Here is a 26,835-nt window from a genome sequence, read left to right on the forward strand (position 1 = left end):
ATTCCCAGGAATGTCACAGGAAGTTTAAATAAAATATGTCTAAGTTGAAACTGTGGAAACCAGGTTTGATTTTTATGCCATGTACCTGAATCAGAGAGAAAAATGGCATAGTTAGAAAATACACACAAACAGATTCTGGCTTAGAGGGAAACACCTGATACAAAGCATTAGTCAACCATAAACAATGTCTTTATCTTTGTAGATATCACATTCACAATCTAATGTTTTTAGAGGCCATTGTGACCCTTTCACCACCAAAATTGAATCAGTCCATTTCTGAGTCCAGATGAATGTTTGTACCAAGAGTGAATCAATTCTCTGGAGCTAATCTTGAGATATCGCGTTCACAAGAATGGGACCGACGGGGAAAAAAACATTAATCATCCAGGCGGAAGTCGTTTCTTCCTGCCTTTTATTTTCCAAGTCAAACAGGAAGTGTCGCCGTGTAGCCTGCTAGCCGTTAGCTTGACGGCGAGGCGGGAGCGGGACAGCGGACGACACTCAGCTGACAGCGGGGCACGACTCACCGGCTCGGTTACCTGAACTCTCTCGGTTCGCCAGCTCGGTCCTCGGTCCTCGGTCGGTTCGTCACGTCGCGGGACTTCTTTCGCCGGACGGCTTCTCCTGTATGATTCCGAGGGAAAAAAGAGCGAGCCCGGGACCATGCTGACGTTATCCGGAGCCTGTCTTCGCCTTTGTTTGTTGACTGTTTTCTGGGGAACTTGGTCTCCGGCGAACGTCCACGGTCTCGGTGAGTATCCCCGGCTCCGAGCTGCGACGCGTTGCTTTCGGTTCCGTCTCCTTCACCATGTTGTTATTCAACCGTGACGAAGCCGTTTCTGTCCCCGCTCACACTCAGCCCTCAGCCGGGTTGATAAATAACAACTTGGGTCGGTAAACACAAACCCAGTTAACTAGTTGGTTTGGTTAACTGGTTCCCATCCCCCCCAGTGAATTAGATTTAATGTCAAACCTTATTGCGACACATCGAACTCCGTGTTCGCTCATCTCTTCATCCGCCACAGCGACGTGCGTCGGTGTCATGTCAGAATAAACATGTTCTCATCAGCTAGTGTCGATAAATATCACGATAAATATCACGTTATGATTTATCTTTACGTTTTAAGGCGTATTTTTGCTCCTGCGTGAAGGTTGTGATCAAATCCGAGGTGGATCAATAATAACGAAACTTAACTTAATTTCTAAACTTAGAATTTAACTATGTTACAAAGTGCTTTACAAAAAAACACGTGAATAAAGTAACACAGAACAAGACCAAACAAAATAACAAATATCAAAGAAAATGTTAAAAACAAACAATAAACCATAAAACAGTCCTCACTGTTTTTTCAAAATATACAATATTGATATATATATATATATATACATTGGACTTTTGCAATATTGCTATTGATGAAAATGAAATTGTGATAATTACTGATCTAGCTCATACACATTATTATGTGTCTGCTGTTTATGTTCAGTGAAACATTCACAGTTTCCTATTCTTCTGGAACCTGTCATGAATATTTCCAGTTTTTTTTGTCCCTTCAACTCTTCAGTCACACATATTTATTATATAGAATTTAAATTCCCCAGTATGATCTTTTTCAAAGTCTTACATTGAAGCATTTCCACTCACAGTTTCCTTCTGGGATCAAAGATCCCTATAAAGTAGGTGTAGGGTCATTTATATGCATGAATCATAGTGGGTTACACACAGTTTCCCAAACACTTCAATGTGATACATAATCAGAGTAATAAATCTATTTTATTTCTGGTATTTTATACGTTGTTCAAATGTAGGTCTTAAAATGTCTTCGGTTGGAGGGTTAATCTGCAGCCATCTCCTCGTGCTCTATTGATCCGGCACGAATGAGCAGTTTCTTATCCATCTACTTTCATTTCAGCTCTTTGCCAGTTTCTTGCCCTAATGAAAGAATTGAAAGTCCAGGAAATATGAAGATGATCAGCATTGTTTTTCTTATCAGAATTTGTTTTGTCCCCCATGATTAGTCTCTTGTTGAAAAACTGTAGAACCCCCTAACCAAATGTTTATATGATAAATATATCTACTAAATCATATCCGGTATTTTCTTATAATGTGAGCCTTCCTTATAAAGCCAGATCTCCATGGATTTTCGGGGGCGTTACCGACACTGATATTAGGAAGAGAACAAATTCTGGTTCCGAAATATCAACCAATATTTATATTCTTTATCAAACCCTTATGACAAATAAATGAAATCGAAGTTAGATATTTTACAGTTTAACCACAAACTTTATTATAAATAACTATAATTAAAAAGATACAAATACAAATAAATATATAGACCTTTTTTAAGTATATTGATCTTTTTAAACATAACATGCAAACATAAAAGCACATCTTTTCAAAAATCTGATTTTTATCAGCCAACCGATAAATCCGTGGGGCTCTAAGTTTTTATCTGATCACTATTTTTTGTTTGTGAGTTTTGTGCGCACAACCTAAAGGCATCCTGTAACCTCAGTGATCGTTTTAGACTGATGACTCTTTCCTTCGATGTGAAGCTGAGGTCATATGTGTTTTCTGCATGTCCCTTCATCACAGATGAGGATGCTTTCACCATCCAGCACCTCGGCACAGGGAAGTGCCTGGGCACAGGGGCCTCAGCAAAACTGAACCTCACCCCTTGCAATGCAGACAGCAAGTCCCAGATGTGGAAGTGGGGTTCGGGTCACTGGCTCTTCCACGTGGCCTCGTCCTCCTGCTTGGCGTTGCTGGTAGAATCCAAAGCGTTGTCCCTGGTTGACTGTGGCACCAACATCCCGCTGTCGTGGCGCTGTCTGGATGGGACTGTTTCCACTGTTTATCAGATGGGCCTGGCGGTGAACGAAGGCCAAGTTGCAACCAAACGGGACACTAATGATTCTTGGGTGAGAGGAGGGTCGCAGGACGACATCTGCCAGAGGCCGTACCGTGGTGAGTGTGGTTTCCATTCTCTTCTCTCTGAGAGACAGAAAGCTTACACACCGATCCCAGCACAGCACAAAGTCCACGCTCGAGGAAACCATTATGTTGCTCTGAGGACTGACTCATGCTGGTGGAAATGATCAGTGGAGGATTGAAAGTTAAATGCACACATTAAACTAGAACACATTTAATTTTGCCAGAGGATTCGCCTCCTGAATTGCATGTGCAATGACCCCACCTTTGTGATACAGTCTTGTAAATACAAGTGTTGGCATTTGCGTCACATGACCAAACAGGTTCAGGTGCATTTTGAACTGCTTTACTGTCGCCCAGGAAGTTAAAGTGCACGGCAGTAGTTTTCCTGGGTGTCAGCTGGTGCAGGATCAATCACAATAAGAAAAATAAACAAATTGAAAAATCCAGTGCACACCAGGAGCGGTTGACACTATCTAACGCACTGTTAGCTCCCTAAAATGTTTACTCCAACCAACTGTGGCAATCCTAGTGTGCTGGTGAATCCTAACCCTTCCCGTCGTGGTCATTACAGTCACTTATTTACCCTGTGATGCCGGGAAGCAGCACCATGTGTGCTGTGGAGATTTGGGGGAATTCCTCAGAGATCACATGTGCAGAACAGAGATATGCAGCAGGTCTCTATGGTGCAGTGGAGCGTTAAGCTGACTTTCACTTTCGCTTCATGGGTATAATGGCACCTTGAAAGCTATGTTGAATTATTAGCATTATTCATTATGCTCTCTGTATAATGCAGTCAACAGTATAAGAATAGAGAAGGAAAGTGTGGCTTTTGAATTTATGATTATCATTTATAAGATGTATAGTGGTATTAGGTGTTAGTTATTATTCTTCAAATCTTTCTCATCTGAACTGTTTGTCATTTCAATTGGAATTTTGCTAAAATATGAAAAGATGATTTCTGTTTACATCACTGTTTGATCACATATGGAAGGATTCTAGGTTTTTAACACTCATTTATGTGCTGTTTTATATGCTTTCTTTAAATAAAGCATACTTAAAGAAATGTAAAGGACCTAGACTGGTAAATCTAAAATTTGAAAAGAAAATTAGTTTTTCCACAATAAGGTATTTTATTTCTCTTGTGTCTCTTTCTGTTTTGAAGCAACAAACTCACTTTATTCATATTCTGCATGAAGATGAGTTTGATTCCTTAATTCTCTCACGTCTTCTTCACTTGAAAGTTTCATTTCTCCTTTTTCACACTCCTTCAGGATGTGATGCAAGTTTACCGCGAGCCGCCCGTAGAGTCATCGTTCATCATTAACGTTTGCAGAAATGAAACATTGAACTAGAATGACCCTCACTAGAGCGCACACATCTGCCAAGGTCCAACAATGCCTCCATGAAACCACATTTAAATTCACCAGATCCAGATTTTTATTTGGATCTGCACCAAATTGCACACACTCATAAATATCAGTCCCCTAAACAGACTTGATTATTTTTCATCAAGATCCGATGAATTAGAAATCAATGGAAATGTTGAAAATGTGAAAAGAAGTGAAAGTGAAAAATATAATCCTGAATTCAGGTCATCTGTCTTTGTGTGTTATTGATGACTTATATACAAATTATTCCCCCAAAAAACCCTTCTGTTTCCATCTGAGATAGTTTTGGTTTCACTTTTGGGCCTTATCTGCTCAATGTGTGTTTGAGCATCTTGAGAAGAGGATGTCTTTGGTGTCGGTAATGAGACTTGGTTTTTCCTTGGAAAGAGGCGTATCAGAAATCTGACGCTGCTCTTTGTTCACTTCTCCTCTCTGTGCAGTTGTCCACACCATCAACGGAAACTCTGATGGCAAACCCTGTGACTTCCCCTTCAAATTCAATGGCAGTTGGCATCATGGCTGCCTCCCCGATGCAGATTCCCCTGGATTCTCCTGGTGTGCCACCTCTACCGACTATGACCAGGAAAGAAAAAAGGGACAGTGTCTAACACCAGGCACGTTGCACTTTATCTTAGTATTAGTCATGTTTTAATCGTTTTGGAAATGAATATGGAGAAATTATGAGCCATATTTTTCTTTTAAACTATTCCTATTTTAATAAATTCTGTTAAGATACATGCAGCACACACACACACACTCAAACTCACTCTGTCTCTCTGACTTTACAGAGAAGGGTTGTCAGACTCTGTTTGCCGGGCCAGAAGGGGAATTCTGTTACGAGTTTGTATCCACTGCCACTGTGACCTGGCAGGATGCTCTGGCTTCGTGTCGCAGTCAGGGGGCGGATCTGTTCAGCCTGACGGGGCCCGATGATCTCCATTCTAAAACTCGTAAGATTGACTCGATGCTACCACTCCTTCACCTCCTTCTTTGTCCTCATCCGTCTTCCTCTCAACCAGTTAACAAATCAAAAACACAAAATGAGTTGAAGTCATTAGCTTCGTTACATATTGAATTCTGCATCAACTCAATCACATGCTCAGATATGACAGGACTACCTAATTAGGACATTAAAACTGCAATAATAATTACGTTGCAGGAGTTTTTTATTGCTATTTTTGAAGGGAAATAATGACTAAAAATAAGCCCTATTCTAAATATATCAACAGGGCAGTGTGTTCAGTGACCATATTTATACTGCCTGAAAACTCAGAGGGAAATAGTTTCATTATGTGTGCAGCTCCTTTCCTGTCACAAACTATGGGAAGAAAAGAAGCAGAAATAGTAATATTTGTTTTATTCACACCACACAAAATAGCTGTTTTTCAAGGTTTTTATAAATTTCCACAATGTCACATATGATAATTTTTGTACTGATTAACAGATGCATTTCTACCCTAAAGTTTTATTCCGCAGAAATAATGTTTTTCCTGGGTGACATGTAGAGTGCAATCTGGAATTACTTTCTTTAATGTTTTACACCCATAGCTCCCCATGGCTGTGAGTGTTATGTTTTTATTTCATTTGATCATTACTTGTTTTTTTAAACTCTATTTGAGTGAGTAAAGGCATTACCTCATTAACACCTATACCTCATATGTTGCTCTGCAAACCATCTGCAGACGTTCAGTCTAAATCAGGTCCGGGATTTTGTTACTGCAGATCCATTACGCAAGGTTGCACTTGACTACTGACACATTCTGGATGTGTTGATGTTGACACACGTTTGTTTTTTTCTCTTCTTCTTCTTCTTCTGTTTCTCATTTCTCCTTTGTTTCTCATTCCATTCCATTTACGTCGTCATGCCCATCATAAGTTATCACGTAGACATCAACTGAAAACAAGTTAGACAAGCTTGAGCACTAGAGATATTTAAAAATAATTTAAAAAGAAGCAGCAGCACTGGTTTTGGTTTTAAAGTTTATTTTTGGAATGAATGATTATTATTGTAACCTGCTTGAGGATGTCACATGTCTCGCATTGAAAATATCCGTTGCTGCTTCTTTGTATTTGTTACACTCTGGCCACTGTCTTGCTTTGGGAAGTAAAAAAAACACATCAGAAGTGTTTCCTTTGACAAAACTTCCATCAGTACCTTGTTTTACACATTGCAAATGTCGCACCTTTATTCCACCTCGCTGTTCTGTATGGATCTGTTCAGACCTGGTATTAATATCCACCCTGAGAGATCCGATCACAAGAGGAAGAACTAGAGGTCGACTGATAGTAGATAGAGGCCGATAAAATAAAATACAGTTTTTGAGCAAGATAAGGTGATAGCGGATTTATCGTTCAATACTACCGCTGCAACTTATAAGCTAACTTCATAAAAATTATTACCAATTTAAAATATATTTTTGCAATTCAACTTTACTGATATAATTGCTCGTGATACTGTTACACAGTTTTATATTGGGGATTGCAAATATTTAAATAAATATAGAGCTGGAAAAGAGCTTTAAAAAAACGACATGGCAACCATTTTCTCTGTGTTCTATATTAAAGGAGATATGACCAGTCAAAGTCGCAGAGTTTCCCCAAAAGGGGGTAAAGGGGAGAGCCGGATTGTCGAGACAGACACTGGTGTTGTTGTGTCACACGTCACGCCTCTGTTTCCAGAATGCCAGCATTCTTTCTAAAATCACACACTGCGTCAGGAACATGTCGGTTTAGTTTGGTTCTGTGTAAAGATGCAGAGGCAGAATCTCTGTGTAAAAGATGCTTGACAGATTTTGATTTGGCCTGTGTCACACCACTTTAGATTCTAGACAGTCTTCCTTTACAGTTTGGCCTTTACTCTCTGCTTTTCTCTCTCCTAAGTCAGTTTGTTGTGAATCCCCTCGTTTGTGTATGATTGTATTATTCTCTCAGCTCTGTGTGATCGTGATGATTCATATTGCAATAGACTTATAATTTTATTAAATTTCCTTCCCTCTGTGTGGTGATGTGCAGTACTGGACGGCCTTGGCAGAATGCCTGAGAGGATGTGGATCGGCCTTCACCAGTTAGACACGTCTCAGGGCTGGCAGTGGTCAGATGGCTCCCCTCTTTCCTTCCTGCGCTGGGAACAAGGTAATGATTCTCATACCTTTTTTTTTTTTTTTGCCCCTTTGTCTTTCCCTTGTGTTACTTTTTAATATTTGCTCAGTGTTAATGACCAAGTGTGTTATTAAATTTAAAAGAGAATTCCGCTGAAAATTCAGGGTCATAGCAGCTGATAAAATAAAAAAATTGTGAGAATGTGCTTTGCTAAAGTGTAGTGGTTTTGAACTAAGATGTCTGATGCTCATTTTTTAAAAATGTTTACACTGATTACTGTGTTATATTTTAATATTAAGTTCATGTGCCAACTTTTATACAGGCCACGAATTATTGATAATACTTGAAAATACTCTAGTTCAGCTTTTTGCTTGAAAGTAGATAAGACCAAACTCATGCGGTTGGAATTGGCCACAAAATATCCTTTTTAATCAAAAAGTGAAAGTGCTGGAGACAGACTCCATAACTCACCTAACAAACATAAAACATAACTTCTAGATGAAAATTTAGCTTAAACCACAGTGACGCAGTTTCAGTTGCCCGAAACACCTGCTTCTCCAAAAGCTGCATCCTGCTGTGATCTGCTGTTGCTGCTGTCGTTCTATAAACTGTGACTCGGTGTCAGTCAGAGAAACAATGAGGCCAGTGTTAAAGCTAAAGAAACTCATTGTGCCTGGTTTATTGGACACAGTGTAGCATCAGGGTTGTTAGCATTGCTGAATAACCCATTAAAAGTACTGAATGACAGGCCTTCTCGCTATTGTAATATATTTGCTGTTTTCACTGCAGCTTGAACATCAAGGTTACTGCAGCCATCTGTCTTTCCACTGATAGGAGCTCTTTGTGGTTGCTGTCATTTACTACATGTCAGTGTTGCAGCTTGCAGCACTATGTTTAACCACTATTGCAGCATAAAACAATTCTCTTCCTCTGATAAGCCGAACGGATACTCGGTGGTAAATACAGTTCCTCTGCTCTGCTGTCACAATCCTTGTGTGGTTTCATTCTACTCATTGTGCGTGGGAATGTGTTTTACAGGAATGCCATCCACCGTCCCACTAGCAGCGTCAGACTGTGGAGTCCTGAACTCCAAGCAGAACTTTGAATCTGCAAAGTGCAACAAACGTCTGCCGTACATCTGCAAGAAGAGCATCAATGCCTCCAGCACAGCAACCACAGGTAGGTTAGCTGCTGCCCTCGCCGTCTGCATGAGTAACTCGTCTGAATCGTACTTAAATAGGAGTAATAGAGAGGTTGTACTTCAGGACAGTGGTGCTTTGAGTTAAATGTTTACGATTGCATCCTAATACTTGTTACTTACTTATGCAATAAAAGAATGGAAAAGATGATAAATGGACAGTATTTATATAGCACTTTTCTAGTCCTTTACAGGTGACATTCATCTATTCACACATTTACACAGCGCTTCTATATCAAGTACTTTGTGTATCAGTCATGTATCTCAATCACACTGCTGACATGGCAGTTAGGAGGAATTTGAGTTTGTTGTGTTGAGATATTTCAAGAAACAAACCTCATGGTGGCAAGAAAAATCGATTTACTTTATCCACTGGGGAGGCTGAATAGCAAATTGTAGCAAATTTCAGGGCAATCCATCCTATAGAGATATTCCTGAGCAAAGTAATAATCAATACTGCCATCCATAGATCCAACACATTGTGTGGCCCATAGGTTCATACATTACACCCAACCAGTGGTTGGATCCAGCTGACAGATGAAGTGACAGGACCTTCGCAGCCCGAGATTCCCAGTAGTGAGGCTAAAATGTGTATATATATATGTATACATATATATGTGTGTACCCTTTTCTTCTTCATCTTCTTCTTCTTTTTCTTCAAAAAAAAAAAAGAACAAAAAAATGACATTTAAAATAAATATTATTTCATGTTTATCTATTCTAGAGGGTCCAATGATATATTATGTCGTACAACTTGTGATTTGGGGATGTAGAGATAACGTACCCTTCCTTCTCCCTCTCTACAGAGTCTTCTGTATATAAAGATACAGTGTGTGCTGTCGGCTGGGTCCCGTGGAACGGCTGGTGTTACAAGTTGGTGAAGGATGAGCCTCGAAATTTTACAGACGCCCAGCAGCACTGTAACAAAACCGAGGGAGGAGGAGAAGGCTTCCTGGCCAGTCTCCACACCATTGACAGCAAAGAGATGATCAGCGCCAGTTTTCATGCTGGTAAATATCTCATTTTTCCCAAGTTTCTAATTTAATGTTTCTTGGGGTTAAATCCTAAAGTGGTAATTTGGACAAATCGGGGGGAGCTTGCAGCAGAGTCGCTGCTCCTTCACATCGACGGGGAACAATTGAAACCCAGGGGTACATATCCTGGTCTAGGAACGCCTCAGGATCCCCAAGGAGAAGCTGATAGACAATTGTGGTTGATGTGATTTGCCTTCTCTCACGATATTTTGATGTTTTTCTCTCAATTTCTGGCATAGTATTAGTTTTCACTTCAGTCGCCACTTCTAGATTTCTTTGTTTTGTTTTACTTGCACTACTAAAAAAGGTGGAAATGTGGATTACAGAATTTGAGCCTGCCTTGACTGTTTGATTTAAAATATATCCGTCACTAGATGTTTGATCTCGTGTTTGCGTTATGGTCCGTCAGATGGCAAGTTCTTGGATGTGTGGATCGGTCTAGTCGGTCGCAACATGAACCCAACGACGGTCTTCCAGTGGATTGACCAGGCACCTGTCACCTTCACCTTCTGGGGCCCAAATGAACCAGTCCAGCCCACTGAGGACACCAGCTGCGTGTTCTACTCAGGAGAGGTGTGTGTTTGTTGATGTGGGTGTGAGGGCATGCATTTTCCTGTAACCCTACCTGTAGTGTGTGTGTGTGTGTGTGTGTGTGTGTGTGTGTGTGTGTGTGTGTGTGTGTGTGTGTGTGTGTGTGTGTGTGTGTGTGTGTGTGTGTGTGTGTGTGTGTGTGTGTGTGTGTGTGTGTGTGTGTGTGTGTGTGTGTGAGAGATATCTTCTGAACAAGTTTGTTCAAACCCTTGTCTCTGTTCTCTGCAGTCTCATGGGTGGCGGGTTGGGAGATGTACAGAGAAGCTACCTTTTATGTGTCAGACAAAGGGAAAGGTCGGGGAAGCAGCGACATCGGCATGTCCCTTTAAAGATGTAAGTATTATCTACTTGACCCAACTTTCTGTCAGATGTTATCTTTTTGTCTATTCATATATACTGTATATTTAGAAGGGATATCTGTCCTTGCACACATGAACATCGTGTGCATGACCTACATGAGCACGTTAAGAATCATCATGAAACTGTGACGGAGAATGAAGCCGTCGTATCAGTGTGTACTTGAAGGATGACTTGCTGTCGAGGTCAGATGATATTTGGTCAGATTTTGAGTCATTAAGGGGATAAAGGCAGATGTTAGAATCAGAAATACTGTATTTATTCCTGCAGGAAATTGCATTTTGCTACAGTCATTCCAATACATATAGATCAAGACAATAACAATAAACAGAAATACAAAATATAGGTAAGAGTATAAAATAACAAGTTGTAAAAAATATGTGCATTATAATACAATATATAAAAAGAAGCTTAATAAAAATACAGTATAAATAATGTGATACACCATATTATCTGTAGCTGTGTAGGCAGCTACTGCCAAAATGGAAGAAATGTGCAGATGCAAAAAATAAATCTGACATAGTTGGTGGGAAAAACAGAGTCCTGACAATTCTCAATCCAAATGCATCGCAGAGGAGTGGATGTGTATCAGAACTAGGACTATGCTTGAAGTGAGTATTTACTTGTAATGTAAATGTGTTTTAATTCATCCTGTGAATCCCTCAGGGTTGGAGGCGACATGGCTACTCCTGTTATAAAGTGAACACGGAACAAGTCTCCTTCAAAGATCGCTGTAACATCACCATAACAAACAGGTAGGAGTCTGCTCCGCTGGCAGCCCTGACACTCATCAGTTGCTGCCCATGTGAATCCTTTTTGATGCCGTTTCAAAAAGAAGACCTTTGTTTTAAAACACAATTTTAGCTGCTCTTTGGGCAAGAAAAGTTCACTGATATATTATTTTTGTGTCTAGATTCGAGCAGGCCTTTATCAACAGTCTTCTCAGAGAGCACATCAGTGAGGAACCGCGCTATTTTTGGATGGGCCTGCAGGACGTTAACAGCACTGGAGAATACCAGTGGTTGGGCCGGGACGGGTCCACACGTTTGTTAACATACACCAACTGGGGCTGGTTTCAACCAGGTTTGTAAAAACCTGGGTATTGTTGCTGACCATGTGCATCGCTTCATGGCCACAATTTACCATCTTCTGGTGGCGGCTTCAAGTGTGATTTTGAGAAATGTCTATTCCATTTTCCCAAAGCCCAAGATGTTGTCATCAAATGTCTTGATAAACAGTCCAAAATCCAGATATTCAGTTTAATATAACACAAGACTCAAACCATAAAACATAATTACTTTAAAATATTTGGTTAGAATTTTCTGTCCAATGACTTTTATATTTTGCCGCTCTAGTTTGTTTAAGGTTTGTTAACTGCATCAGTTTTCAGTCGTCAGTCTTATCAAGACAGGATGCCCACACACTTTTTGTACATATATAATATTAATATAAAACATTAGATTTTTTTTATCTATGTTAAAGTTCATGTAATCTATATGATTAAAAACAACTATATTCTAAATTTACAGTGGTTCACCTACATGTGTATTTCAGATCTGCATGGAAGCTGTGCTGTGATTTCCACTGCCCGCCCCCTGGGCAAATGGGAAGTGAAGAACTGCGCCATGTTTAAGGCCGGCACCATTTGTAGAAATTACATCGGTCCAGTCCCACTCCCACCCACCGAGCCAGAGCTGAACCCCAATGCCAGCTGTCCGACTGGATGGGTGTCCGGAGAAGACATGAAATACTGCTACAAGGTATGTGTGGCTGTGTCTTTGAATGTCTGGTCAGTGTCATGTTGACTGTTTCCACCATTAGGAGCCATATTGGTTCGGCAAATGTGCTAAGAAATTGTAAAAGGCAGGAAATTCCACAGATTTTTACACCAACATCAAAATAAATGTCCAGATGTTGCCCAGTTCTATTGCTTAAGCAGAAAAGTGAATCAAAGCCTTTTGTTATAAGCCTCAAGAGATGTCCTTTTAGTCGGTGTAAGTTGGAACCAAAGACTTAAAGACTGATAATAACATTTTGTTTATCAGACTTTTGTAGTTCCCGCCCCTCTGTTGGAGCCTACATAGGCCGCTACTAGCGTAACACACACAAATCTCGGACCTTCAACCCTTAGCAGCAAAGTTGCATTGTGGGAACTGTAGGCAGCAGGATTTGACAAGGAAGAATACATGATATGAAAAGGACAATTATCAGTTTTTTTTTATGTTTTTTTTTAATCCGAGAAGGGTAGATTATGAATCACTATTCACTCAAACAAAGCACAAACCATTACAAAACAAAAACATTACTGTCTATCATCTGTCTGATCCCCTTTGTTTTCTCATGGTTACAGATTGTCACTATACAAATGCAATGACCATGGCGTCTGGACTGGCTTTCTGTACCATGTTTTCCAGTGTCTGCTGCTCCACTGGTGCTGTGCTAGTAGCTGCTGTTGTTTTTCTTGTCAGGTGTTCCACGAGGAGCGGCTGAGCAGAAAACGCTCCTGGGAGGAAGCCCAGAGGTTCTGTCAGGCTTTGGGAGCCAACCTGCCCAGTTTCACGAATAATGCAGAGATGAGGACCCTGCACAGCATCATGAGAGAAACCATCAGGTGTGCACAAGTGTCTATTGTACAACTTATTGTTAGACGTTGTTGCTTCAGCCTTCATAGACACACTCGTTCCTTAGCAGATTTTCGTGGTCGCTTTCTTTAACATTGCAAGACATTTGACCTTTTCACTGATTTACCAGGGAGTAATTCATGGATCTTGATGGAAAAAAAAAATCCAACATATTTGTGGAACTAATATCTATGAGTGTGTGACATTTGGTGTAACTTGATTGCATGCAATGTAAGACTGTTGGGAAAGGTATGCCCTCTCCTTTTAGTTTTATTATCTTTTTCTTATCCTGAGTGTTGGTGGTTTGCTCTGGTGTTCTCGTTGCAGCAATAATCGGTTCTTCTGGGTCGGCCTGAACAGGAGAAACCCATCCGATCGATCCTGGGTGTGGAGCGATGGCCGGCCTGTGAGTAAATTTAGAGTGTATATTATTATTATAAAGCCTAAACCACAGCCTAACACATCCCGAGAAGACATACACATTACTGTGGATCTTACAATGTCAATATCATTCGATGAATTCTTAAAGTTATTCTTAAAAAGGGATCTGTGCATGACTTTTATTTCCCATATTACCTTGTGTCTAAGCCTGCAGCTGAAACAGGAACATTATTTGTCTTGAGCACATCATATCTGCTTTGCATAGAATAATCTCGCCATGTTGCACGTATTTCTGAGTGTGCTCTCTGTTTACTCAATGTGTTTGCAACAGGTATCTCGGGAGGTTTTATTCGATCGCTTCCATGAGGATGATTCATACAGTCGGGACTGCACTGCATTCAAGGTGGACTGAGTAGATTTATTCTACACTATGAATATATGTTTGTCCTGCTTTTAGTCTCCCTTTACATCTCCAGTTATGATTTATTTAATTTAAAGTCACTTATGGCTTACGTTAATACATGCTTTGCTTCCACAATTATTTTCATTGTTAGATAGTTTTCCATGTTGTGAAGCTTGATCTGGGAATCAAGACCATAGAGTGTATCTAAAGATGGACGACATGACAGCTCCCTAAGTGTAGGTCATTAACCCTGGCACCTCTATGGTGCTGGATGGTGATCGAACTAAACTAAAAAGTCAAATTAAGTTTTCTCAAAGATGGTTTTTGATGTTTTCGGTCGTTCTTATCACACTGATATATGTCCAAGTGTCAAAGTTTCAGATAAGATTGGTTTTAATTTGTTACGTTGTGATTGAAATCGAAGACTGACATGTGATTCAGTGCCCCCCCCCGATCGCCACTGTGCAAACTCTGGCTCCAAATGTCATCAGCACAAGATGGCATTGTTCGTATCCAGGGTATTTTGGCTTTATTTCTGGATAGTGGGAGGAAGTGGAGACACGTCGTCCATCTTTATATGCAGTTTATGATCATGACCATTTGCAGCAGCTGATTGTAGGAGTGATGAGAAGAGCTACAGCTAAAATCCAACCCCACCGACTCATGTCCTTCATTCTACACTGAACGAAAATCCCAGAAGGGACAGAACGGTGGGAGTGACAGCTGACCGTCTCTCACTGTTTCCCTCCATTTAAGAAACATTTTTATCTTGCCACTCAGACAATGACCTTCATTGTTATTGAGGTTGTCTTGGTCAGAGATTGTGTTGTCACAGAGACATTCTCTGCTGAAACTATCTCTGAACTGTGTAATGTCACCGTTGTGAAGCTCCTTTCTTTCTTTTCTTTCTGACAACATTTGTGTTACAATCTGTGTCCTCATTAGACAACAAGGATCATGTTGAAACACTATTTGCTGGGGATAAACCATCCTTTACCTTTCTATGCCGTACCATTTCACTGTGATGCCAGGCTGGAGTGGGTCTGCCAAATACCCCGAGGTAAGATTATACATACAAGTAAGATCGAACCTCTTTTTCCATTTTGTGGCAATACAGTAGTTGAATTATTTGTATAGTTTAATACAAAACAGTCATGAAGTAAATAAAGTGATGTTTTCACATTTAAAAACCTTATGGGCCTGAATTCCATATTAGCTTGTTGTTTGCATGCTGGAATTGATGGTCTGCTTCTAACTCACTCTTCATTGATGCTTCAACAGGAAAGACTCTAAAGAAACCGGACTGGTACAATCCTGGTAATGACCGAATCTTTCCAGAACCTATATTCAAAGTCGGACTATCTTTTGAATCTGAGTTTATAAAGTAGTTTTCTGTCTGTCAGTGGCCAGAATTGATTTGATCCATGATTTCTCTCAAACAATTTTCAATTAAAGGGTATCTGCATGTTGTGAAAAGTGTCGAAGGCATTAAATTCAGTCTCCTCAAACCTTAACTTAAAAGTTATTCAATTGTCTTGAATTGAATTTATAAAGGGCTTAAGAGTAGAGATGGTAATTGGCACACTAATCAACTCGTGTCAATTTTAGTAAACTCTGATATTAATAAATAAATTATTAATGGTATAATAGTAAGTCCATTTATCAAGTTTCTCACTTATTCACTTTATATGCATGTGTATTAACAGTGACAGTAGCCCTGCTCAGCAATCCCACTGATTTGTTCTGGTGCTAGGAATTATTTATACAAAATAAGGTTTTAAAGTTTTTTTATTTGATTTGGAACACGGTACAGAAAGCCTGTAGTAGAATCATTTTCTCCGTGCATGTCTGTGACTGGGTGTAACATGTCTGCTCTTTGTTGTGCCCTTCAGGGGGGCACCATGAGACCTCTATCTTCGTCGATGGAGCAGAGTTTTGGTTCGTTCAGGAGCCTAAGCTAACCTTTGAAGAGGCGGGGCTCTACTGCGGCGCGAGTGGCAGCAAACTGGCTTCACCAAGTAATTCCAGAGCCGCCCTACAGATCCACCAGTACATGAAAAATGTAAGTGACTGGAGTCTGTAAGTGGCCAGGTGATGACTGGGACAGCACGTGTCACGTGTTTACACTGATAACAGTGGCAGATATACATCTCAAAATGTGCAGTTGATGTCAGACAGAAGCAGACGTCATTTTGATATAATCTGTCAAATCTTGTGTAAAGGGGTCACATAAGCTACAATGCAAGTTTGTTCGTGTGTGCCTGCCAGTCACTGTTAATCAAACACAGACACTGACTGAGACAAAGGGAATGTTAATAAAATACAATAATAATAATAATGCAATATAATGAACAATGCACATGTTATTTTAGAGAGCAAAGAGCAATGACTCAATGTGATTTCAGTCGCAGTTGGAAGAAATTGGAATTTCGCTTCCTTGCTTTTTCTCTCTTCGTGGTTTTTTCGTCCTGTTTATTTTTTTCTTCCACCATCGGCTTCTTTAATTGATTTGTCGAGTCTTATGACTGAGGAAAGTCTTTCCACAACCTTCTGGTCTGTCACTGTTCTCATGAACACGAACAAGTGGGCGCAGTCAAGCAGTAGAATAGAGATTACATAATACACACTATAAAGTAAACTCTGCCTCCCAGCTAACCACTAAAAATACCATCATCACTGTTTACTAACATGTTCCTTACAGTTCATTATAACTTATCTAAACATCTCAGCTTCTTCTGCATCAATTTGGACTCTTCTGTTTTTATTTGGTCTCTGGTGAGTCCTCATCAGTTATCAATGTGCAATAGTGACTCACTGGAAAGCTCCCAATGTAGGTCAAGTGCAATCAAACAAAGCATTTAGCATAACAATGATTTTCCTTATGTTACCATGGATATTGAGTTGTTTGATTCTATAATCCCATGTTTTACTTTATTTTACAGTGCCAGCATTTATCAATATTTTCACCGTTTTCCCAGGGAATAATTAATGGATTTTGGTTTAGAAAAAAATCAGGCATATTTAGTGAATTTATATCTGTGTGTGTGTGTGTGCAGTTTGGTTCAGCTTGATTGAATTTAAGGGGACTGTTGGGCCTTGGTGGAGATTTGCGCTCTAATGTATACTACTCCAGCTGGATTATATGATTTTTATTATGCAGTGATTATGTTTGCAGATATCAAGTTCTCCTCAGCAGAACTGGTGGCTTGATTTGACCCAGCCTGGGCGGATATTTCCCATGACGTAAGGCGACACAGTCACACCCGTTCTGTTTATGTTGCACAAACACAAATAAACCAGCAGTTAGTCATGACACTTACCTCTATATAAATATGTGAGACTGAAATTATGTATGTTATGTGTTTATAGGTACTCCCAGATGTTCTTTTACCATTCCGCTTTCCTGGGCAAATGCATCTCCATCAGTCCTGAAGTCAAATTTCCCAGTGAGTGAATGTCATATGTGAATGTGTTTGATTTCAAAATTTTGTATGTTTTCTCTAAAAAAAACCCATCTGTATGAATGAAGAGGTGAGTAGATTGATTGTCTGGCATTTTCTGCTGTTTTAAAATATTTTTCCAAAGCAGCATAGAAGGTAGATTTAAAAAAAAGTTAAATGAGCAAGAAGTAATCTGATTTAATTCTCACAGAGAGCAAAAAAAAAAAAGGTGATGCACGTTAGTTGATTTGATTCGTAATAAACTCGCTAACATTCTGTTTTTCCACTAATGTGCACATTCACTGTCTAATGTTGTTGTTTTTTTTCAGACCACGAACTGAGTTGCCAAGAGCGATTGTCCTTTGTGTGTGAGAGACACAACATCACATCAGTGGAGATAAAACCTCTGGAGCCTCAGCCTGGAGGACTTCCCTGTGGAAATGAATCTCAATCCTTCAGAAACAAGGTATTTAACATGACGTAACAGATTCACCCCCATTATTATGATCTTTTTCTTGAAACCTTTTGAATAATTTAGCTGGAATTGCTTTTGAAATTACGCAGCATAAAACTTAAGAGCTATGGCTTCTTTTTGAAATTGTTTATTTATTTACTGCCTGAGTGACGATGAAGTCTGTACAAACTATAACAAGACGACACTCAAAACAAAAATGTAGTGCTGTCTAGGGTATTTAACACAGGCTCAGGATAAATTGTTAACATCATTCAAGCCTTTTCCAGACATGAACTCAAAATGTCTGAAAAATAGGGTCCAAACACTGCATCCGGAAACAGTCATTTTCATCCTGAAATATTTATACTTCTGTCCATCTGGGCTCCCTCTGACATTTGTGTTCTCCTCTGTAAAATGTCAGGAGCATGTCCAGAGTTCAGTGTATGTGTGAAGGCAGCTTTAAGTATACAGCACAGTATAACACATTCATATGCAACCTGAAAGGCATCAATGCTGATTTCTTTGATTTCAGTGCTACACCCTGATGAGCAGCACGAAGCCTGTGTCATTCAGTTATGCCAATGAGGAATGTCAGTCGGTGAGAGGAACCCTGGTCACAATATCAGATCAGGTGGAGCAAGGTGAGAGAACTGCCGTGGTTCTAGTTCTGTGTTTCTGTAGTTTTATTATTTCATCTGCTCTAATAAGAAATAATAGTTTCACAGACAACCCCCCCAAAAAAATGATTGTACTATATTGGATGTGTTTTTCTTAGATTTCCTCACCTCACTGTTGCCGGGCATGAGAAATCAGGAAAGGATCTGGATTGGTCTGAAAATCAAACATAAGGAGCCTGAGTGGGTGGACGAGTCGCCACTCAACTACCTCAACTTTAACCCCCTGCTCCTGGGCATGCACAAGGCGATACAAATCAGCGTAAGTTCACTTTAACTGCATTTCTGTAACGAAGAAGAACTCCACTGACTGAACACATCAGAGATTTTCAGAAATGCCTTAAGTAATGTCAGTTCAGTCAAACCTCAATTTAGTTTTCTTTTGAACTGTTCAACTGTGTTATACTAGTGAAATACTAAACTGGTGGCGAAATCTTCGTGTAATAAATGACTTCTGTTTTATCTCGTCCGTGTCACAGCCCCTGACTGATCTTTATTGTTACACCTGGACAATGATCCCTCGTAGTAAAAGAACAGATGAAAATGCTTGACCACATTTCTCTTTGTACTCTCTCCCTCTTTTTTTTTTTATTAGAGATGGGATCCAGAGAGTATGGATTTGTGTGTGTATTTGATCAATAACCCCAACTCTGCCATGCTGGGTACCTGGGATTATTCTTCCTGTACAGAGTTTCAGAATGTGGGTGTTTGCCAACACTATGCAGGTAAATCTCCATTCAACACTCAATAGAACTTTATGATCAAGATCTTGCTCCATAACTCAAATCCAGTTAGCTTAGTCAGCTAGTCTATGTCTGCCATGCGAAGGTTAGTCATAAACTTTAGTTTGATTATTAAGTATAGACTTTGATGCCTGATAATGGTTGACCGGGAAATGCCTGTAAATAATGCATGGCAAACTGTCATGGTGCTGGTGGCCTTCGACATAATGTGCCCGGCTTGCAATGTCGACGTCTCTACTGTGACCTCTCCAATAAAATACATCAGCTGCCCAGATAAATACTTTGTATTTAACAGTTGGCTTCCTCATTTCAGATAAAGTCGAGGAGCCCCACGTCCAAACAGAGCCCTTCCAAATCAGTAACAACACCGTCCAGCTGCTTGCCAAAAACCTCACCTGGTTTGAGGCCTTGGAGCATTGCAGAACTCAGAACATGGACCTGGCAAGTGTGGCCGACACCCTCTTCCAGTCCATCCTCACCGTGCACGTGAGCCGAGCACGCACGCCCATGTGGATCGGCCTTTTCAGCGAAGATGTAAGTGTACCAAAGAAAGGCTGCTGAACAATCCACTGTTCCTACAGGATTCTCAAACCTTTTTCCTGTTGTGTTTCAGGATGGGATCCACTACCGCTGGACCGACCACAGCCACACTGTGTTCAATCGCTGGTCGTCTGACGTCACCAGTGGCTCGTGCGTCTACCTGGACACCGATGGCTTCTGGAAAGCCACGCAGTGTGAGGAGACGCTAGGAGGCGCCATCTGCCAAAAACAACACAGTGAGTGGAGATGTAGAATACAGATGAACAGAAACGCCTGGTGTGCTTCCTGATTCGTCAGTCTCATACGCTACTGCAGGAAGCTCCTTTACATCATATTCCCTTTAAAAAGATGATTGGGAGAATCTGACATGACAACTAGATACTGTTTGTAGAGGAGTGACATGAGAAATCAGTCAGTATTTCTTCTTCTCTCTCTCTCTCGTGCGTGCATTTCCAGCCCCACCCAGGGGGTGAAGACAGAAAATGAAGGCGAATGGGAGCGGCTCAAAACATGGCTAATCAAATATGTACCTTTTTGTTTTATAATATCACACACGTCAGCCTGACTTGCAGACTGTCTTGTCGGCCATAGAAATGTTCTGGTGTCGTATCTGGCCCGCAGGCCGCTGGTTGAATAGGCCTTGTGTATTAACTCAACCAAAATTATAAAAATATAAACCGAAAAAAGCCAAAGATTCCTCAACGTGGCGGAGGGTTAAGTAACTTTCCAGGTTTTCCTCTCCCTGCCTCTTTGTTCATGTTGGCAAGCATTCACATTTTGAAAGTATCTGAATGAATATGTGAACGTATTTATGCATTTATTACAGAGAAGACCATCATCACACCGGAGGACGTTGCAGTGAAATGCCCCCATAAGATTTATGGTCCAAACTGGGTCCCCTTCAAGAACAACTGCTACTCCTTCCAGCTGGTCTCCTCCCGATGGGAGCAGTTCGACCAGGGACAGATTCAAGACACCTGCAAAGAACTTCGTAAGACATTTTTCTACATTATTTTGCTTATGAAACTTTTTTTTATAACAGGCTGATGTTGCAACAGTTGCTAATGATGCTGTGTTTGTGGTTCAGATCAAAATGCAGAGATCCTCACTATACGAAATGCAGAGGAGAATGAGTTCATCAGGCAGCAGCTCTTACCGTTTCAATCCCTGGCCCAGTTTGTTTGGTTGGGCCTGTTTAAAGACAACAACGGTTGGTATTTTATCACTTTCACAACTAATCTCTGTTGTAGACACGACTATTTTCAATTTTTTCAGTTGTAACACGCAACTGTCAGGTATCAGGTTCTGCTTTGCTGGGTTAAGGATACCTTAACCCAGCTTATTGGCTCAATATCAGAGATTTATGTCCTTATACGAGGGTTAATATTGATTTTGTTCCGCTGCAGATAACCTGACGAAGTGGTATGACGGCACAAATGTCCAATACTCCAACTGGGCGAGTGGCAGACCAGTTGTAGACAGACCGTTCTTGGCAGGAATCACCACTGAGGGCGAATGGCTTTTCATCTCAAACGCAGGCCTTTTCAAAGAGTTCAAACAAAGGAGCATAGTGACCTGCAAACTGGACAATGGTTGGTGTATTGCATTTGCCGTCATAATTAACATTATATATCACGTATAATAATCACAGGAAATATTTCATGCCTAAAATTGATCTTGCGTGTTTTTAAATCCTCTCCTCCCAAGAACCAAAACAGGAGTACAACAAATCAGCCGTGGATCTCCGGCATTACGGTAACCTGACTTACAATGTTGTGACCCGTAAGTTAAATTGGTACCAGGCCCTGGAAGAGTGTGGTGAGCGTGGAGGCCACCTGGCAAGTGTCCATGACATCCAGCACAATGCACATGTGAAGCTCATCGCCAAGACAGACGGCTTCCCGCTCTGGATCGGCCTGTCGAACCAGGACGTAAGAATTTAGCTGAACCAAAATCTGAGAAACATATTATGGCTGTGCCTCGTAATTCCTCATAGTTTCATGATTTACTTAAGCTGCCAGGCAGACGGGCTGACATGACAGCTTCTCTCTCCATGCAGGCGACCGGCTCAGCCTATGAGTGGTCTGATGGAACCAGGTTTGACGACAAAGCCACCCTCTCTGACTCAAAGGAGGGCTCGAGCTCCAATAAACAAGAGGCCATCTGTGTTGTTGTAACCCCTGCTGGCGCCTGGGTGAAGACCAGCTGCAATGCGCTGGTAGATGGAGCCATCTGCTACACCACCACCATCACCACCTCCTCTCAGAGTAAGACACCTCTCTGTTGTATATGTAGAACACCATCGTTGCTCTTTCATCCATCTAATAATTCCAGAAATATCTGTCGCATATCTCAAGAACTGTTCACGATTTGGACACGTTCAGTATTACTAAACTTTAAATAAATAAACAGGTGACCACTGCTCTTTTTAGTGACTGTGCCGGTCATCCATCTTGTTTCTGTGTTGTTCTAAACCAGGAGCCAGACTGAGCGGCGGCCCGGAGTCCAATCGCTGCCCTCAGAGCGACGATACGTCCAAAGGCAAGTCCAAGTGGGTGCAGCATCAGGATCACTGTTACGCCTTCGACATGAGCTTCTACAACTACAGCGTCTACAGCAAGGAGAATGCTAGCAGCATTTGTCAGAGCATGGGTGAGTTAAAGCTCTGAAAGTTTATAAAAATAGTTTTCACCTGAAGCAACTGTTTGCCACAAGTTGTTTTTCTTTTCTCCTGACAGATGCTAAACTGCTGACCATAAAAACCAAGGAAGAGAACGACTTTGTGTCAAAGTACATCACTGACGACCCTCTCATCACCGGCCGTGTGTGGCTTGGCATGGACATGGATACTCAAGGTAAACCTCATGATTAATATAGAAGTTCACAAATTAAATCAAAAATGAACAGGAAACATAACTTGGGAGTAAGTTAAACTTTGTATGTAAAGAGAGAACACATGGAATACCTGTCAATAAATAAAAACACTAAACAGTAATAGTGTCAACTTATGAATTATGACATCAAATTCAATTGTGTGACCAAATTTCTTCATTAGTTTGCACTTATGACAATGACCAGGATCCTTAAATCAAACGTTTTACATTAGCTCCTGAAAGTCTGAACCAGGGTTCATATCTTTTTACATTTTTTTGCATTTGATCTGGTTAGTTTTGGTTTCACATTTAAACTTTGTGAGCATATTAAAGACTTTTGTTTGACGTACGAACGTCCTGTCATCAACTACGTGGGCTGCATCCGCCTCTACTTGACTGATTGGTTTGTAGATGGATGTCTGTCTGATGTCTTTCTGTTTGAATGGAGTCACTGTAATATCATTATGGTTTTACTGCACTCAACACTAATTTGAATGCACCAAACAAACGTCCTCATCTTTCAAACATTAACTTGTCTGTAAACAATCCTGCGAGCAGCTTCCTCTTCTTTTTCTTCTTCTTCTTCTGTTTAACGCTGTCTCAACTTCCTGCAATCTTAAAAAGTGTCTTCACACTGCAAACAAACCAAACCACGTTTGATCCGGGGCGAGACTTCCTCCTTTGGTCGGACAAAATGTCAGTCCATTGGTCCAGAGCGTTTTCACACATGCTCTTCACCATTCAGCTCATTGTTTTGAGCCTTCCTTCCTGACCAGCACCAAAACAGCGAACAGGCAAAGTTAGTGACCAGCTGTTGAACATATGTAGCAGGTGAAGAGCCGGATCGTTCCCACAGGAGCTGGTGGAGAGTGAAAAACTAAACTTAAAGCAGAACGAATGTTGGATTTTTACATGGACAGAAACGCAAAAAACCTCCAGACATTTGCTAATGTTGCTGCACATCCTCTGGATGGTGTGATATATGTTTACAGCCCATTATTTAACACAACTGTTTGATTGTGTGTTTTGTTTGAGTCTGATATTAACACTCGTTATCGCACAGAAACACATTGTTCGTGACCTTTGTGCTGTGCCACGGTGATGATAGTCTCCTTCCTTTCTCCTTCCCACTAGTATCTCCTTGTTTTTCTTTTTCCCATGAAGGTAAGCCTGCTTCCTGGCAGGACGGCTCCTCTCTGGCTTATTCTAACTGGAAGCCTGAGGCCTTGGATACTGGGAAGAATTCGGCGCCCCACTGTGCCGTCATGATGGCAGGGGATGAAGGAATCTGGAACTTTGTCAGCTGCCAGGCGAGCAACAGTCGTGTTGTCTGCAAAACCGAAGCCAGTGAGTATCACACCTGCACGGCATTTTGGGAAAATACGCTTATTTGCTTTAGATGACAAGTTGGAGACCACGCCCATATTTTCTGTGAAGTGAAACATGTATCAGGAGCTGGACACCTAAACATTATAGAGTCTCTCTCTGCAGCTACAGGGTCTATATGAATAATCTCTATATAAAGGGAACAGATTTCTGCAAAGGTGTAAGCATCAGTTTAGATGTTAGTGGGTCAGAGTAAATGAAGGTGGAACAAAGAAATGTACAATTTTAAAGTGAATAAACGCTGTGAAAGCAATCTGGACATAATCTGTGTTACGTTCTATTCTAACAAAGTGAAGCAGAGCAAAGTGTGATAGAGGTTTTAATTTATGTTTGGCGCTTTGGCACAATCTGAGATTTCTCGGTATAAAACTAATTTATTTTGACTTCTATGTCACTATATGTATTCATTTCATCTAAATACAACTATCTATCAAAGAAACTGCTGTAATAGCTTTGTGAAGAGCCCTCTACGGCAGCTGAGTCAGTCTCAGTCACACATTAAGGATCAGCAGAGGATACTCAGGGCACAGACACAGTCACATCTCGATCAGTGAACTGACTTCCCTTCGTTCCCGTGTGCTCAGGGTCTGGAGGCGCTCCTGTGGCGCTGGGTTTCTTCATCATCATCCTCCTCGCTCTCCTCGCCGTCATCGGCTTCATCGTCTACAAGAAGAGAAGATCTTTCTCCCCCTCCACGGTCCGCTACGAGAGGACGATGGACGAGTTCGACACCACCAGTATTATAACGGGCGCTGACTGAGCTGAAGTCCACAGCCTCAGGGAGTAGATGAGCCTGCCTTGTGTCTATTTTAGTACTTTTAAGAAAGAGCAAATTCAGTCCTTCCCCCCCTTTTTTTAAAATTATTTATTTTTTCCCGCTCAAGCTATTGCGCTTCCTAGATTTCTGTTTGAAACTGTAAATATTGTTTGTGAATATCAGTTTTGGGACATTTTAGATGCTGAATGTAAATACTCCGGCTGATTCTCCGTGGTGAGGGACGATCGACGACGTTAACGAGATGTTTTCAATAAATTTAGGCTGTTTTGTTTTTAGACTGTAAGAAAAGATTTTGAGTTGATTCACAGAAATATGCAACGAATAGACTAAACCTGTCTTACGCTCCCATTCAGCCTTAAAAGGGTTAAATTGCACTGATGTACGAGAGGCCCCCAACTGAGCAGTTATTTATTTATAGTAAACAAACTATTTGTTATACGATCTTCTCCAAATTGATTTTTCATCTTCAGACAGTGTTTTCTACGACGTATTGAAATCAAATAAAATAGACAGTTCCTCTCAAAGTACAGTTTTTTTCTACTTTAAATGTTTTATATATTTTCACCTTTAAATAATCGCACAGTGCTGCTCAGACCTCACCTCACAAGTTCGGCCCCAAAACAAAACTCAGGTTGAAATTTTGTTTCAACGTTTAATTGTATTTGGTGAGAAAGTATCTTAAATGTATGACGGAGTATTTGGGCCATATGAAAAAAGAAAATTGGAGATTTCGAGAATAATGTCGTAATTTAATGAGAAAACTTAAAAGTTATAATAGATGAATAAAAACATCTTTTAGGAAATAAGCAACAAGGAGAACCAATCTTATTGTTTCTGAAGAAACTACGAAACCTCTTTGAGTTTCACACAGATGTAAACATTAACTTTAAAGTCGACCACTACCAAACATTTCCTCCTCCACCAAAGAGACAAATTTCCTCCAAGTGGTTCTTTCTTCAGAATACTCAATTTCTTTCACTGTGTTTTAGAAACATGTGATAAAGTGATGAGCCAAAAAATGAAGGGTTTTGTTATTTGTGAAACCTAAAGTAAAATATTATGATTACTAATTTCGTAATATTATGACTTAAAATCCTTAAATTTCCAACTTTTTTTGAGTGAAACTAAGAAAACTTCTTTTAATATGACTTTATTCATGAAATCTCAGATTGTTTCTTTCCTTTAAGTGAACCTGATTCTTCATCGTATTCCTGAGATGCTGCACTGTGGTCAATTTTAATAGAACTGTCTGTGCCTTTAAAATAAGCAGAAACACGTCTCACTGATTGTGCCTTTTTAACGTCATAACTGCAGGAGATCATTTGTGTTTCTAAGCCACTGGATTATTTTTAATTCACCTGATTTATAAATAACTGTTTTTCGCAGTTCCGATTCTGGTTCTGCCGAATATGCCACAGAATCTTAGCCTGAAAATGAACCGGAGGGTTTGTCTGATTTCTGTTTTGTATTTTCTCTCGGATCTGACTTTACTATGCACTCGACTACTGAGCAAGATCGCACTTTAATTTGTCGTGGAGCTTCAGTTCCCACTATGTTTAAGCACAATGAGGTTTTGAAGAGTTTGTTTTTCTTCTTGGAATTGCACTGGGTTTTGTTTTTCTGTAAAAGCTTTGTAATGATGTGATGCTTGTTTTGTAACAAGGACGAACCAAAGATGCTCCGACTGGTTTGAATGTCAAAAGCCGGAGTTTTTCTCTGTTTTGTGGAAAAGCCTCAATACGGCTCGTACATACAAGGTGTGAACCAAATGTTAAAGGTGGGTGTGTTGTTTTTTTTTAATCTTTCCCACCACTGCTTAACAGATCTATCGGCTCAAATCAGGTACAACATCCTTCTAATAAAATGACCTGTCTTCAACTTGTCTTCAGTCCTTTTCCATGTCGTTATCTCATTGTTTTTTTTTCACCCTTGTCCTGCAACAA

The 26,835-nt window shown here is 40.5% G+C and overlaps 1 protein-coding gene across 1 annotated transcript; it reads left to right on the plus strand.

The window, feature by feature from the left end:
• The first annotated feature begins 448 nt into the window (after nt 1–448).
• On the plus strand, nt 449–26,770 carry ly75 (lymphocyte antigen 75). The gene is made up of 35 exons (XM_035152728.2): nt 449–751; nt 2,594–2,965; nt 4,761–4,934; nt 5,109–5,270; nt 7,333–7,452; nt 8,458–8,598; nt 9,424–9,627; nt 10,061–10,224; nt 10,471–10,575; nt 11,266–11,354; nt 11,513–11,682; nt 12,154–12,359; nt 13,068–13,210; nt 13,548–13,626; nt 13,933–14,004; nt 14,950–15,064; nt 15,286–15,321; nt 15,897–16,066; nt 17,180–17,247; nt 17,374–17,450; nt 17,774–17,910; nt 18,431–18,539; nt 18,674–18,834; nt 19,168–19,297; nt 19,629–19,849; nt 19,929–20,091; nt 20,682–20,846; nt 20,943–21,065; nt 21,262–21,447; nt 21,563–21,786; nt 21,915–22,122; nt 22,334–22,507; nt 22,594–22,710; nt 23,893–24,075; nt 24,699–26,770. The coding sequence occupies exons 1-35, from the start codon at nt 664–666 to the stop codon at nt 24,872–24,874; spliced, it is 5,232 nt and encodes a 1,743-aa protein (XP_035008619.1). The 5' UTR covers nt 449–663; the 3' UTR covers nt 24,875–26,770.
• Nucleotides 26,771–26,835: the final 65 nt, after the last annotated feature.

Source organism: Hippoglossus stenolepis, chromosome 1 (genome assembly GCF_022539355.2).
Source record: "Hippoglossus stenolepis isolate QCI-W04-F060 chromosome 1, HSTE1.2, whole genome shotgun sequence".
In the NCBI taxonomy this organism is placed as follows: domain Eukaryota; kingdom Metazoa; phylum Chordata; class Actinopteri; order Pleuronectiformes; family Pleuronectidae; genus Hippoglossus; species Hippoglossus stenolepis.